The sequence below is a fragment of the Sinohyriopsis cumingii genome, chromosome 12, assembly GCF_028554795.1.
Source record: "Sinohyriopsis cumingii isolate HCF-2022 chromosome 12, ASM2855479v2, whole genome shotgun sequence".
Lineage (NCBI taxonomy): Eukaryota > Metazoa > Mollusca > Bivalvia > Unionida > Unionidae > Sinohyriopsis > Sinohyriopsis cumingii.
The window spans coordinates 96,025,143-96,038,513 of record NC_142972.1 but is presented as its reverse complement, the minus strand read 5'-3'; the positions used below and the strand labels follow the sequence as shown (position 1 = coordinate 96,038,513).

Below are 13,371 nucleotides of genomic sequence, written 5' to 3'. Positions count from 1 at the left end.
ATGTGTGATATCCTCATGATGACTTGAAGACAACTTGTGATTTCATGCTGACTTAAAAGATGACTTGTGATATCCTAATGCTGACATAAAGACAACTTGTGATATCCTAATGCTGACTTAAAGACAACTTGTGATATCCTAATGCTGATTTAATGACAATATGTGATATCCTAATGCTGACTTAAAGACAACTTGTGATATCCTAATGCTGACTTAAAGACAACTTGTGATATCCTAATGCTGACTTAAAGATGACTTGTGATATCCCTAAGCAACACTTTAATATCTGAGTTATATATTTTAAAGTCATGGAGTTATATATAGAATGCCTCAGTGGTTAGGATTACAGAGTTCACTGTAGAAAAAGTCTGCTACCAAATAAAATGTTCCATTAAGGTCAAGAATGACAAACCTTTGACAAATTACAATCCTAGTGATACAACACAAATTTAACTACACGAGGAACGAAAATGCAGGAATAAAATTGCCAAATTGTAGCCACTCATTTTGAAGACGATAATACAGAAGGGAAAATATTACCTTCGGTTGAAGACGTTCTGAATCTGTAACAAAGACCTCCTTCCCTTTTCCAGCTTTAGCAAGGCCTCTAACCAGTGCTGTAGAGGCACCTTGTCCAATACCAACCGTGAAAACTCTGTTATAAATCATTATGAATTAACAATCATGCTTTTCAATCTAAATGAGCTTTCACTGATTGTAACCTGGCACTCTGCATATACATATATATATGTGTGTGTGTGTTCTGTATGTAATATTTTGACAAAACGTTGACAAAGCAAACCAAAATTATTACAACATTTAAATAGTACGATCTTGCAATTTTTGTCTTTCTTCAAGTGGATAATTACGATGCAGATTTTAATCCATAAAATAAACTTTTCTCTCTGTTTGCATCAATTATGTCTAATTTAATTTAAGACCAGAGAGTTGTAATATTGTATGTAATTTAAGATGATAGAGTTGTAATATTGCATTTTTATGTCTAATTTAAGATTATAGCATTGTAAGGATGTGCAATTATATGTCTAATTTAATCTATTTCTGCTGACAATATTTCATAAAGAAATTATTTGCTCTAATTTTATTAAAGTGGCACGAATTCAGTTTGCAAATTACTCACTGAGGTAGTGAAAACTTGTGAATTCTATACACAATATAATGAAACATGTTTGGGACATCATTTTAAAAAAAATACAAAGGTATAGGATCCAGGGATATGTTAGTTTTCATGAAGCCCTTATGTAAATATGGAACAACTATCTTAAAAGAAAAACTTTATCTGGTGTGAATTCAACCTATATTCCAAAACATGAATCTATGTATAAAAAAAATCATGTTACTTCATTAAGCTTTGATTTCTTTTTTCATAATATTCAACCATTCATTCCTTGAGGGTTTACATTTGAAGAACACATGTGATGCTCATCAATATTCCAGGGAATCAAATGACACTACAAATGTCTATTTGTGTATGTATGTACATATATCCATATGTATTTACATATTTACATACTATGTATGTATGCTTGTTTATCCTACTGTTCTTATCTATGGAAGAATATATGTATGCTTCTATTTCTCTCTCCCTCTTCCTCTCTTCAGATACATACATACATACATACATACATATATAAATACATACACTAAAGTGCTCACCATTATGGATTACTGCCATCTCACCTCTGTTAGCATGAATTTGAGTCCTGGATTCAGCTGATATGGGTATGTGAGAAAGCTTGCCTGTAGCTTCTCATGAGTTGGTGGTTATTTCCGGGGTTTTCCCCGGTTCTTCCTCCACCAATTATACTGGCTGCCACCTATAGCCTATCTTGTGCTGAAAAGTGGAGTTAAACCCTACAATAACTCATCTATAGAAGTATATATGTATGCATCTATTTCTCTATCCCTCCTTCTCTCTACACAATCGTACATAAATGGATATAATGTGTGTGCGTGTGTGTGAATTGTTCCCCATTTTAAATGACAATTAGAAAACAACGAATTTATTATACTATTCAACTTATTTTATGGAATACCTGCTGTGCTGGGAATTACTTCCGGCAAGCTTTAAAACATCTGCCGTATTGTCTACCTCACCATCTGTTAGTACAAACAGCTGCAATACAATTTTTTTACATGAAACACTAAACCAGCCTATGAAGGAGATGACATGAATAATGACAAAGGTTAGTGAATGAGATACATTTTCATATTTAATGTGCAATATCATTGGTACTGTTAAAAATGCAACATTATCTAGATTTCCATGTTACTCAAATACGTCTGCATACATCATCTGTGGTCAAACTAAAGTTTTACATTTTCACTAATGCATAATACAAAGTTATGAATTCTTTCTAAAAGAAGATATCATATATAATGAATTAATGTAAAAAGAATAAATGTTCCATGAACTGTCTTCTACCATTTTTTTCTTAATTTTCTACCATTACTATACAAGTCAAAAAAGTGCTTTTGGTGCTGAAAAATGATCCATCCATCACTATGCTTGAAATAATTAGAGATAAAAAGCAAAAATCAGTTAATGGCTGTATGAGTCATTTCTCACACACAGAAATTTAAAACTTTCATTTCACAGTAAATGTATGTATAGAGTTGGACATACAATGTAACATTGTGAAAATCAAAACAAAAAAGTTTTATTGCTGAAAATATTCTGACCTGTCTTGGGTAATTCTCTATAAGTTTCTGTTTAAAAACATGCTCCAATGGCCTGAGTATCTCTGTGCCCCCCATATCAGCATCCATTTGTCTCTGGAGCTCTTCTGCTTTCTTAAGGTTCTCCTCATTGTATTTCTGACTTCCTCTGTTGTTTGGTAGAAGAAAGATACATTCAATACATAAACAATACGACATAATTAGATGTCAACATTTTCAATATCAAGTCATTTAATCTTAAAAATTTACCAAGATATATACATTTCCTAGCAAATGAATAGTCCAATCCTTTACAAGGCATATACATATTCCGCTTTCTCTCTCGTATTTACCTGCATATCACACTGACTGACCCTTCACTCCCAATGCAGTCGGTCATATATATAATGTATATTTGTTATGTATATTTATTTTGTATCATATGCCTGACCTTTGTAATTGAGGGTAAAGGTTTGGCCTACCTGATTATTCTCATGTTTTTTTGTCATGTTTGAAAGTTAAAAAAAAGTGACCGATATTTGAGTTCAAAGTGTAGCCGTATTTACAAACTTAATATATTCTGAAAGCAAAGTTCTGACCCACATCTTGAATTGTGGTTTATCAATAATTAGAAAGCACGGTTCAGATGATTTCGGGAGGCCGGTCAATAATACATTGTTGTCACACATAATCGGAGCTGTTTTGTTGTTGAGTCAATCCTTACACAAGAAAAGGCAATGATGAATGCTTTTATTTCAAGAAGGTTGATTCAGAAGGCCAGTTCCTCCAGAAACTATGTGCCCATTGTATGGTATCCTGCAACTGGTGGGCAGCCCATCTATACTGTAGTTGTGCCACTGACAGGAAAGGTTGTATCTCATTCATAATACTGATCTTTTACTATAGCCAGCAAGTTCACCTCTGTGTGTGTGTGTGTGTGATAGGACTTTTTAATGTAGCTTTAACAATTTTTCAGTCATATTGCTATGATGTCTGTAGTGTGGCAGTTTATAGTGATGTCTAGCACTGGGGCATCATGCCGCAGACATGTAGCATGATGTCCTACCCAGTCACATTATCCTGACACCAGGCCGAGCAGTCCTAACACTAAACTCTTAATGCTGAGCACCAAGTGAGGCAGCTGTTAGTACCATTTTTTGTAAGTCTTTGGCATGACTCACTTGGGGATCAAACCCACAACTTTCCAAACCCGAGGCGGATGCTCTAACCACTAAACCACCGGAGCGGTCAAGGTCACCTGTAAGGTGGCCCAACATGATCAAAGTTGCTACTTTATTGAATATTCTGAGGGTAAAAGAACTGTTTTGCTGAGTTCCAAGTCCAGTTGAAAATGGACTCCATAAGTTTGATGACTCATACTAAACAAACACAAGTCAAATCAGATTGGCATTGTTAATAAACTCCTTAATCAGACGAATAAAACACTGTGATAGATGAGATTTCCCAATTCACAAGAAAATGCAGATGTTCTAAAAGGAAAGATCATTTATGCCTTGAGAAAAATTTATGCTTTTGAATGATGCAATCCAGATATACCACCATTGCTGCTTATGAAGTGAACCTAAACATGGTGATTACACAACTGATGATTTTGGTAAGGATCCAGGGCTTATTATTTAGACTAAATATAAGAACTTGACACTGGCAAACTATGTCACACTAGGGATAGACATGAACGTATGCAACAGGCAGATATATTTGTTATCAGGAGGCTTGGAGTAAGAGAAGCTAAGTTTCTTGGCTTCTTATAAAGTTGCCTAATAAAATGGTTAGGATATTGCCTTCTGGCATTAGGTTTGGATCTGAACTATGACTATGATATACTTTTTCCATCCCTCATGTATTCATCCTCTGGTGTGGCAGGGGTGGATTGGAGTGGACTGTGCGGTGTAGTTGTAGGAGCATGCAGACACCGTATCAAGTCAAAATTTGCTGAGGCAGACAACAGAGAATGGCAAGTTGTTGTGTTAATGACCGTATCAATTCTGGCTGTGTCCTGCTGAGCATGATCATTGCCCAATTTTTTGTCAAGTAAATTCTAAGACAACAACATTTTGAACTAGCTTTGATATGACAGGAAGCATCGATTCTGGTTTGAACTAGCACAGGTTCTAATCCACCTTATAAAAATGTGGGGTGGCATGTGGACTGCCTCTAAATTCTTATCCAGAGCTGGAAATTCAGTACAGACAGCATTGGGGGCTGTTTTGTACCATCGCTATGAATCGTCACTGGCACTTTGCTTTTGGAAAAGAAAGTCTTACTTTTACTTTTCCCTGGATGACAATTTCTACCAGATGAATAGTCATTAATCTCTGATTTTTGCTGAGTCAACTGAGCATAGGCTGGAAGAACAGAATTTTCTCCAAGTTATCAATATCTGCTAAACCTTGCTTGCATAGTTATTCATGGTGGTATGGAGTGTAAAGGCATCCCAAAGTTGACAACAATGGATAAATTTCTTCTGTGGCAGCCTTCAAACTTAACTTAGTCCACTCCATGGTCAGATCTGAGTAACGTTGTTTCAAGAGTATCTTTCTGTCTACACCTCTTCAAGACTACGAACATTTTTGGACTAAAGGGCTGATAATGGCTTCATTACCATCCAGTAATATTTTATCTGCTTGTCTTCAAGACTTTGACAGTTGTAGGTGTTACATAAACATTGCAATGGACTGATAAATGGAAAACAACATAACATAATACTGCCTACTTAAGATGGGTGTTTCTTTTTAAATATAAAAGCAGTACTACACTCCTTGTCTTAACCCATCTCATTTGTGCCAGGAATTTAAAAGAAAAGGCAATAACACTCTCCTTTTTATTCAATTTCTATTGTCTGCATGCTTAGATAAAAGAAACACCTTGTTGTATATGAAAAAAGAAAGCAAATGAGATGATAATAATCATCCTTAATGTTAACTAATCATGTTATACAAAAGTAAGCTCTACTCAATAAAACCTTGCTTGTGTTCAGAAACAATAAATTTATAATTGAGGTATTAAGAAAATGAAATTGGTGTGAAATATAATTTTATGAACACTTATGTACCTCTCGAAAGTTTATCATGAAATATTTTATATTGGAAGGAAAAGCAAACTGCTTCTGCCCTTAATACTATGCAATAAACATTATTGTACTTCCAAAGCATCCTAAACATATTTGCTGAAGAAGGTGAAATGTATTAAAGTTAAATTTTAGCTTAAAGTATTCACTTCTTATCTTGGGAAAAAGTATTCAATAATTAATGTACATGATGCTAAAAGTATCTAACTTTGTTTCAGATATTGATATTTATATACATTTGTAATTACTTACTCCTGGAACAGGCTTTCAAAGTGAGATCCAAATCCTATTACGTTGAAATAACAATTCACGGGAAGACTCTTTAGGAACAAAAGAAGTGTCTCCTTGGCACTCTGTATCTTTTCTCCATTCATACTTCCTATAATATAAAAAAGCCAACTCTTAGGGACATAATATATATGTCACATGACAAATTTAGGTCAATTCTCCTTCCTACTATACTACCAGCAAATCAGCTAAATAATCTCTTTTTCTCTTAGGTTAATCAGAAAATGCATAAGTTCAAAAAAAAGTGTGCTGCAAATGTTTCCTTTTAACAACCTTCAGGATATTCTCCTCTTTATAACAGTATACTTTCTAACAACAATAGCTCTGTGTTAAGCTTGTGCCAAAAAAAATGGAAAATTAATTTTAATCCAAACTCCCAGTGGACAGAAATAAATATACGTCAAGCACATTTTTCCATCAGCATAATTTTTAAAACAAGTAACAATGAACACCAGGAAGGTCAGCTGAGACCACAGTGCAATGTCCAGCAAATCTGTTTACGATACAGTTAGCATAGGTTTTGGTATGTAAGGTGGTGATTTTCTGTCTTTACAGCTTCTGTAAAATTTTGAAAGATTTCTATCATTTTAAATTATTTAAAAATTTTGACTACTTGCGAGACCCTGAATTTGATTTCAATAATTATTACAAGGGTTAGCTAATGTATAAGACTAATATGGAATATTCCCATGAAGAAACATTTAATCAATAAAGTATTATATCATCAACATGTAATAGTATTAAAACTGTGGTACAGATGTTAATAAATTCCAAATAAATTTTATCTAATTGCACATTCTATGCAATGTAGCAAATTTCCTGGAAAAAAAAAAGTGTTTTCCTATATCGTCATTTGTGCACCAAAACTTATAATTTGACTCCCCCCCCTTTTGACCCCAGTTCTGACCCTTAATCTTACACCTGTACTGGGCACACAGGTAAAGTTTTCATGTCTTTGCACTGTCATGTATTGTAGACAATAATCACAACGGCAAAATCTCTATATCGTCATATGTTACTTTGGACCATAATTTTGTACTCCCTAACTGCAGTTTTCCTTATCGATGAGATCACAAATAAGATTTCACAAATTATGATGTATCATCAAGAGCATATAATACTTATAAGAAATCAAGTTGCCAGATTTTAACTTGCAACAAGTGTCAGATTATTTGTAAGTTTGTGCACATATGGCTTTTGCTTCAGTGCCTGCCTTGAACAGTGAATCATGGGAAATTGGGGGTCACAAGCCTTTATAACAGGATCTCATGCTATGTATTTAAAAATGATAGTTTACATCCATTTTCATTTTGATGTTTGAACAAGTATGTAGGTCAGTCTAATGAAAGGATGGGTGGATGAAATGCCTAAAAAAACAGAAGGACAGGAAAACAAGCAGTAAGGCAAAGATGTCGCAAAAGAGATTTTAAATCATAGATGGTCTGTATTGGTGCAGACAATTCTTATCTAACCTGATCTGTCAATGATGAAGATGAATTCGCCTGGATTTGTTCTTGGAATCTGGGCTGGTGGCTCCAGGAAAAAGTTCACCATCAAAACATCTTCCTTCAGAAGGCCTCCTAAAAATAATCAAGTTTAGTTACTGAATGGATCCTGCCACATTTTAAATATTTCCATTTTAATTTTTAAAAAATATTTTTTTAAACTGAATCAATGAATCAAATATTACCTTATTAGCATTATAAAACAAGGATACTCATTTACAAGTTAGTATGGCTATGACCTTATATAAACTGGTTAAGTTGGACTTAATACCATGTAGCTGACCTGATATAAACTGGATGAGTTGTGCTTTAATACTGTGAAGAACATGATTTGACATAAACTGGTTAAGTATCATGAAGTCTATGACTTGATATAAACTGGTTAAGTATCATGAAGTCTATGACTTGATATAAACTGGTTAAGTATCATGAAGTCTATGACTTGATATAAACTGGTTAAGTATCATGAAGTCTATGACTTGATATAAACTGGTTAAGTTTGGTTTACTACTTTGAAGCCGATAACCTGAAACTTAATGTTTACACACTTCTCAGACAGGCAATATATTGTTTAGTACATACATCAAAAATTCTTATGAAAGTGGAGCCTTATCCAAGCAAATATTCTGATTACATTTCAATTAGTTGTATATTACTTAATAGACATTTTTTTCCCCTTGTGCTCAAATAGCAAACAATATTTTCAAATCAGGTATGCAATTAACTTAAGAAAATTATATTTCGATGTGGAGACTTTAAGCTGTGCACTGCTGCAAAATGTATGTCAAGTTAGCTTCTGGGGACTTTTTAGTTTTCTGTTGAATGTGGTACTTGCAGCCTATGAAAAGCAATCCAAAACAAGGACCACACAAGGTTCTGTTTGACAGGTGAAAAACAGATGCATAGGAATATAACCAAAAAAAAAACAAACAGTTGATGTATAACCCATTTGATGTTTGAAGAAACTGGATATCAATGATGAAAGATGTCACTATTTAAACTTTGCAAATTAATTCAAATAAAATTCATCAATAAGGCTAATTTTCAAACAATTATCAATACAGTCTCAGAAAGATATGGTAAATTTATTATCAGAATAAAAAGAACTGTTTTAACAGTATAGTTTTAAAAAGATATAAAAATGAAGATTATTAGAAATTATTGGCCAGGAATTCAACATGTTTCTCTGCCACTTGTCTTATTTTTCCAACATAAACATTCATATTAACTTTGGCAGCCAATGTGAGTCTGTGAGAAAGCTTGCCACAAGCTTCTCATGGGTTGGTGGTTCTTTTAGGGGTTTTCCAAGGTTCTTCCTCCACCATATATACTGGCTGCCATGTATAGTCTATCTTGTGCTGAAAAATGGTGTCAAACCCTACAACAACATACTAACTTTGGAAAAATGTACAACTTTCTCTGTGATGAAGACTAAATGGACAATTGTTATCAAAACCATGGCAGTCCTTTGTTATAGTGTACATCATGATAAAATGGCCCAGTTATTACACATTGATTGCATGATATAGTCTGATTATTTTTCTGTACAATATATCCAAGTATGAGTCAGCCTGATTTATATCATGGCACACACTCAATGTTCAAATACACCACAGCCCTGATAAAACAATGGTATGGGTCATGCACGAATACAACACAGCCCTTTTAAAACACTGGTATGGGTCATGCGCAAATAAAGCATGGCCCTTTAAAAATACTGGTGTGGGTCATGCTCAAATACAATATGACCCTGTTAAAACACTGGTATGGGTCATGTTCAAATACAACACAGTCCTTTTAATGGGTCATGCTCGCATACATCATGGCCCTGTCAAAATATTGGTATGGGTCATGCTCAAATAAAACACTGCCCTGTTAAAATACTGGTATGGGTCATGCTCAAATACAACACGGCCATATTCAAACACTGGTATGGGTCATGCTCAAATACAACACGGCCCTGTTAAAACACTGGTATGGGTCATGCTCAAATACAACACGGCCCTGTTAAAACACTGGTATGGGTCATGAATTACAACATACTGGCATAATTGCATTTTTCTGTACAATGTATCCCAGTGTGAAGCAACCTTGTATACACCATCGTACACACTGATGGTTCTCATCACTTCATTTATTGTAGGATACTAGTATTGCTTTATGATGGTTAACTAACATACATGAAAAAATCTATGGTGAAGATAGACTTCTCTTAATCACAAATCTCACCATACCTGATGTCTGTCCACTAGTTTTGATAACATAAACATGAGGAAATCTACTAAAAGCTGGTACCTGAATGTGGGTCCCCTTTTTCCAACACAATCTGCGGTACGTTGCAATCTTCATATTCAACCAGTACACTGAGGTCATGGTCAAACTTAAACGTTTCAGCCAGCGTAACCTTAAAATATAAACAAGAAGCATATTGTGACTCGGAAAAGTCAACCAACCCTGTATGTCAATAATAGCCTCAGATGCATGACAATAACTGAGGAAATCATTTTGATAATTTCAAATAATAAGAACGCTATGGAGAAACAATTGACTTGGCACTTATTCACTCAAAACAGGACAGGAATCGTAAGTTTCAGAAACATCAATAATACTTACTTTTGCACTTTAATATTTTCATTCTTAATCTTAAAATGGAGGATATTTCACACTGTTCATTCTCTGTAATAAACTAATTTGTTCTCTTATATTTAAATCATCTACACTGCAACTTACTTCAAATTGTTGGAAGGATCAAGTTAAAATAATAAACGATTCTCCTTGAGAACTACGCATGACCTGAATACAAACATTGGACATCCACTTCTGATCACAAGTGAGTTTAAGACAGTTCATGTGTCAAGTAAAAGCAGATAACAATATACTGTTTAGCAGGATTGAGTCATGTCCGACATCACAAGAGTTTCTGGTTAAATAATGTGCCATCTACACTAGTGCATTTTGTCACTTCTAGCTTTTACATCTGCGATATCAATTGATTTTACAGTATGGGCAGCATTTTGAAGGGCTGGACAGAGTATCCATCTTAACCAAAATGGATCTTCTTGAGGTCTTTTTGATATGTACTTTGTATTAGGTCATTCTGAAAGAACGACCAATATATCGCCATCATACGGGTGTAACCAATCGCCATCATACGGTTGTAACCAATCGCCATCATACGGGTGTAACCAATCGCCATCATATGGGTGTAACCAATCGCCATCATATGGGTGTAACCAATCATGCACAGCTGGGCAACAATTCCATTTTGACTGATACATTCTTATTTTGTTACTGGTATTGTCACTTTCGTAAATCTTCGAGTATCTTTCTGAAACATTTTATTATCATATTTCTTGGAGAAAGGTCACACAGCAAACATAAAACAATGAAAGGCTGTGTAAGTTTTATCACAGAAAATCTGGTACAAACAAGTGCCCGTACGACAAATGAATCAATAGTTATTCTTTAATGAGTACATAAACAAAAACAGAACATTGACGACAGCATGGACATGCTAAGTTAATGATAATTTCTCAAGATTAATTTTGAATGAATCTATAACCTACAATAATTATATCCGTTAATGCAAGCATCAAAGATTAATAGATTCATTTGATCACTCAAATAATAAAATACTATAATTATTTTAAATGTGTCACTGTGACTTGTAGTTGCTTGTTTTATAGACAAACCTTCTTTTATAGACAAATTTTTTAGGTTAGCATTTACCTTTGCAACTCTTTGATCCTCTAAATAATCCACGTTTAGTTTGTCTTTTGGCCCCTGGACACTTTTGATCTTTTGTGGACCCCTTACAGTCAGCTGGAAGCTGAGCACGTAGGGTATAGCATCAGCGGTGGCGTATTTAGCTTTTTCAATTGGTTTTAGCCCGCCTACAGCTAAAAATGTAAAAATGAATATATTTCAACAAATACTTAATTGCTTCAGCTTCTTCTAGATGCTGTGGGCAATAATGTTTCCATACTATGTTTTGTTTTGAGTAACATATGCTCTTCAGCAAGTCACGGGAGACTGTTCCAGTGACCTAGTGGTTAAAGCATCTGCCTCAGATGCGGTCAGTGCCGGGTTCAAATCCTGGCCAGGTCATACCAAAGATTTATAAAAATGCTACTAACAGCTGCCTCACTAGCTGCTCAGTATTAAGATGTTAGTGTTAGGACTGGTCGGCCTGGTATCAGGATAACATGACTGGGTGGGACATGATGCTACATGTCTTTGGCATGATGCCTCAGTGCTAGACATCACTATAAACTGCCACACTGCAGACAAATAGTGATATGACTAAAAAATTGTTAAAGCTAAGTTAAAAATGTAAATCACACACACACGCACACACACACACGCACACACACATACAATTCATGGGAAACCTTCAAACCACTGGAATAAGAGTACATAAACCTACAAATATGTCCTGTACTGTGCACATCACAATGCGAGTATTATTAATTGCTACTTATTCTGTCTATGAGTCTGGTTCACCCTAAGTAGCTTATATGCTTTAAAAATGGACAGAAAACCCTTCCAAGGAAGTATTATTAATTGCTACTTATTCTGTCTATGAGTCTGGTTCACCCTAAGTAGCTTATATACTTTAAAAATGGACAGAAAACCCTTCCAAGGAAAATAACATAGAAGCACGTTCTTTATTTGGATCACATACAGAGCTAAGGGTAGAGGTTTGCCACCATCCACCAGTTAAAACGCTAGTAATTCATAACGTACTTGATATCGTTTGCAAAAGTGATGCAAACATAGTAAGTAGCTCATTTTATTAGAGCTGTTCTTGTCTTTACCTGGTGAGTAGCGTGGATTTAGAATTGCCGGAAGAGTGAATTTCACTTTTCCATCAGCTTCCAAATCTAATTCTGTTGCAAACCCCATCATAATCTTCGCCTCGGCTTTTGAAGGCAATTTTCCCAGTTTGCATCTGAAAATATCTCCAGCACTCTCATCCTCCTGAAGCAGCATGGCCGTATGCCCAGAAGCCATGGCGTCATCATAAATTTCTTTAGCCTACAAATATTGTATTGTGGAGATTATGCAAAAACCAAGGGAACCAAGTTAACAGAACAGGGTGCATACAATCTCCTTTACTTCAGAGGCTTGATAGATCTGACAATTTCTTCAAAATGTGTGCACAGAAAAGACAGCTCTGTCAAACGAAAGTTTCATACTGTATGAATAAACATACTGATAAGAAGAAAAAAAAACTATGCTATTTGACCTCTTTGAGGTGAAGGACACTGTATTAAAAATCAGTTCTGCCTTCCAAAATTTAACTCTGCAAAACGCTAATGACTGAAATAATAAGTAACCCGTCAAAATTTTAAAACTTACCTGAATTGGGATACACATGAAATTTCTTCGTATTAATTTGTTAATGCTTGGGTTGATCAAGGTCGTCACGTGTGATTGAGAACCAAATGCAGTAGCTTAAATAATGACTTATTTCTACATCATATTTCTAATGATAGGTACTGCACATGCAGAGAAATAGAAACTGCTGAACACTTTCTGTGAAGAATGTCAAAAACCTTCAACTCTGAGACATTTTGTTCTCTTCACTTTACCGACCCAACTTACAATTAAGATATTATTATTTTGCAATCCGAAATTAATATGCAAATATTAGTGGCAGTGTAAAATTTCAATTATCGAAACCATTTTAAAAATTTAACACACAAGTCACTTTCACATATATGTTTTCCCTTTTTCCCTGATATTATAAATAGTTACATATACTAGAAGTATACTTTAATATTTGCATATCATTAATCTACTTTATGT

At 34.6% G+C, this 13,371-nt stretch overlaps 1 protein-coding gene across 1 annotated transcript in view; it reads right to left on the bottom strand.

Annotated features, from left to right (window-relative positions):
* LOC149787031 (von Willebrand factor A domain-containing protein 5A-like) overlaps positions 1-13,371 on the bottom strand; it is a 43,790-nt gene that overhangs the window by 21,235 nt on the left and 9,184 nt on the right. The window contains exons 3-10 of the mRNA XM_089977578.1: positions 12,378-12,597; positions 11,290-11,459; positions 9,856-9,964; positions 7,528-7,635; positions 6,020-6,146; positions 2,704-2,848; positions 2,058-2,137; positions 541-655 (exon numbers count right to left, since the gene is read on the bottom strand). Coding sequence (XP_089833704.1) covers positions 541-655; positions 2,058-2,137; positions 2,704-2,848; positions 6,020-6,146; positions 7,528-7,635; positions 9,856-9,964; positions 11,290-11,459; positions 12,378-12,597 — 1,074 coding nt within the window. The remainder of the gene's footprint in view (positions 1-540; positions 656-2,057; positions 2,138-2,703; positions 2,849-6,019; positions 6,147-7,527; positions 7,636-9,855; positions 9,965-11,289; positions 11,460-12,377; positions 12,598-13,371) is intronic.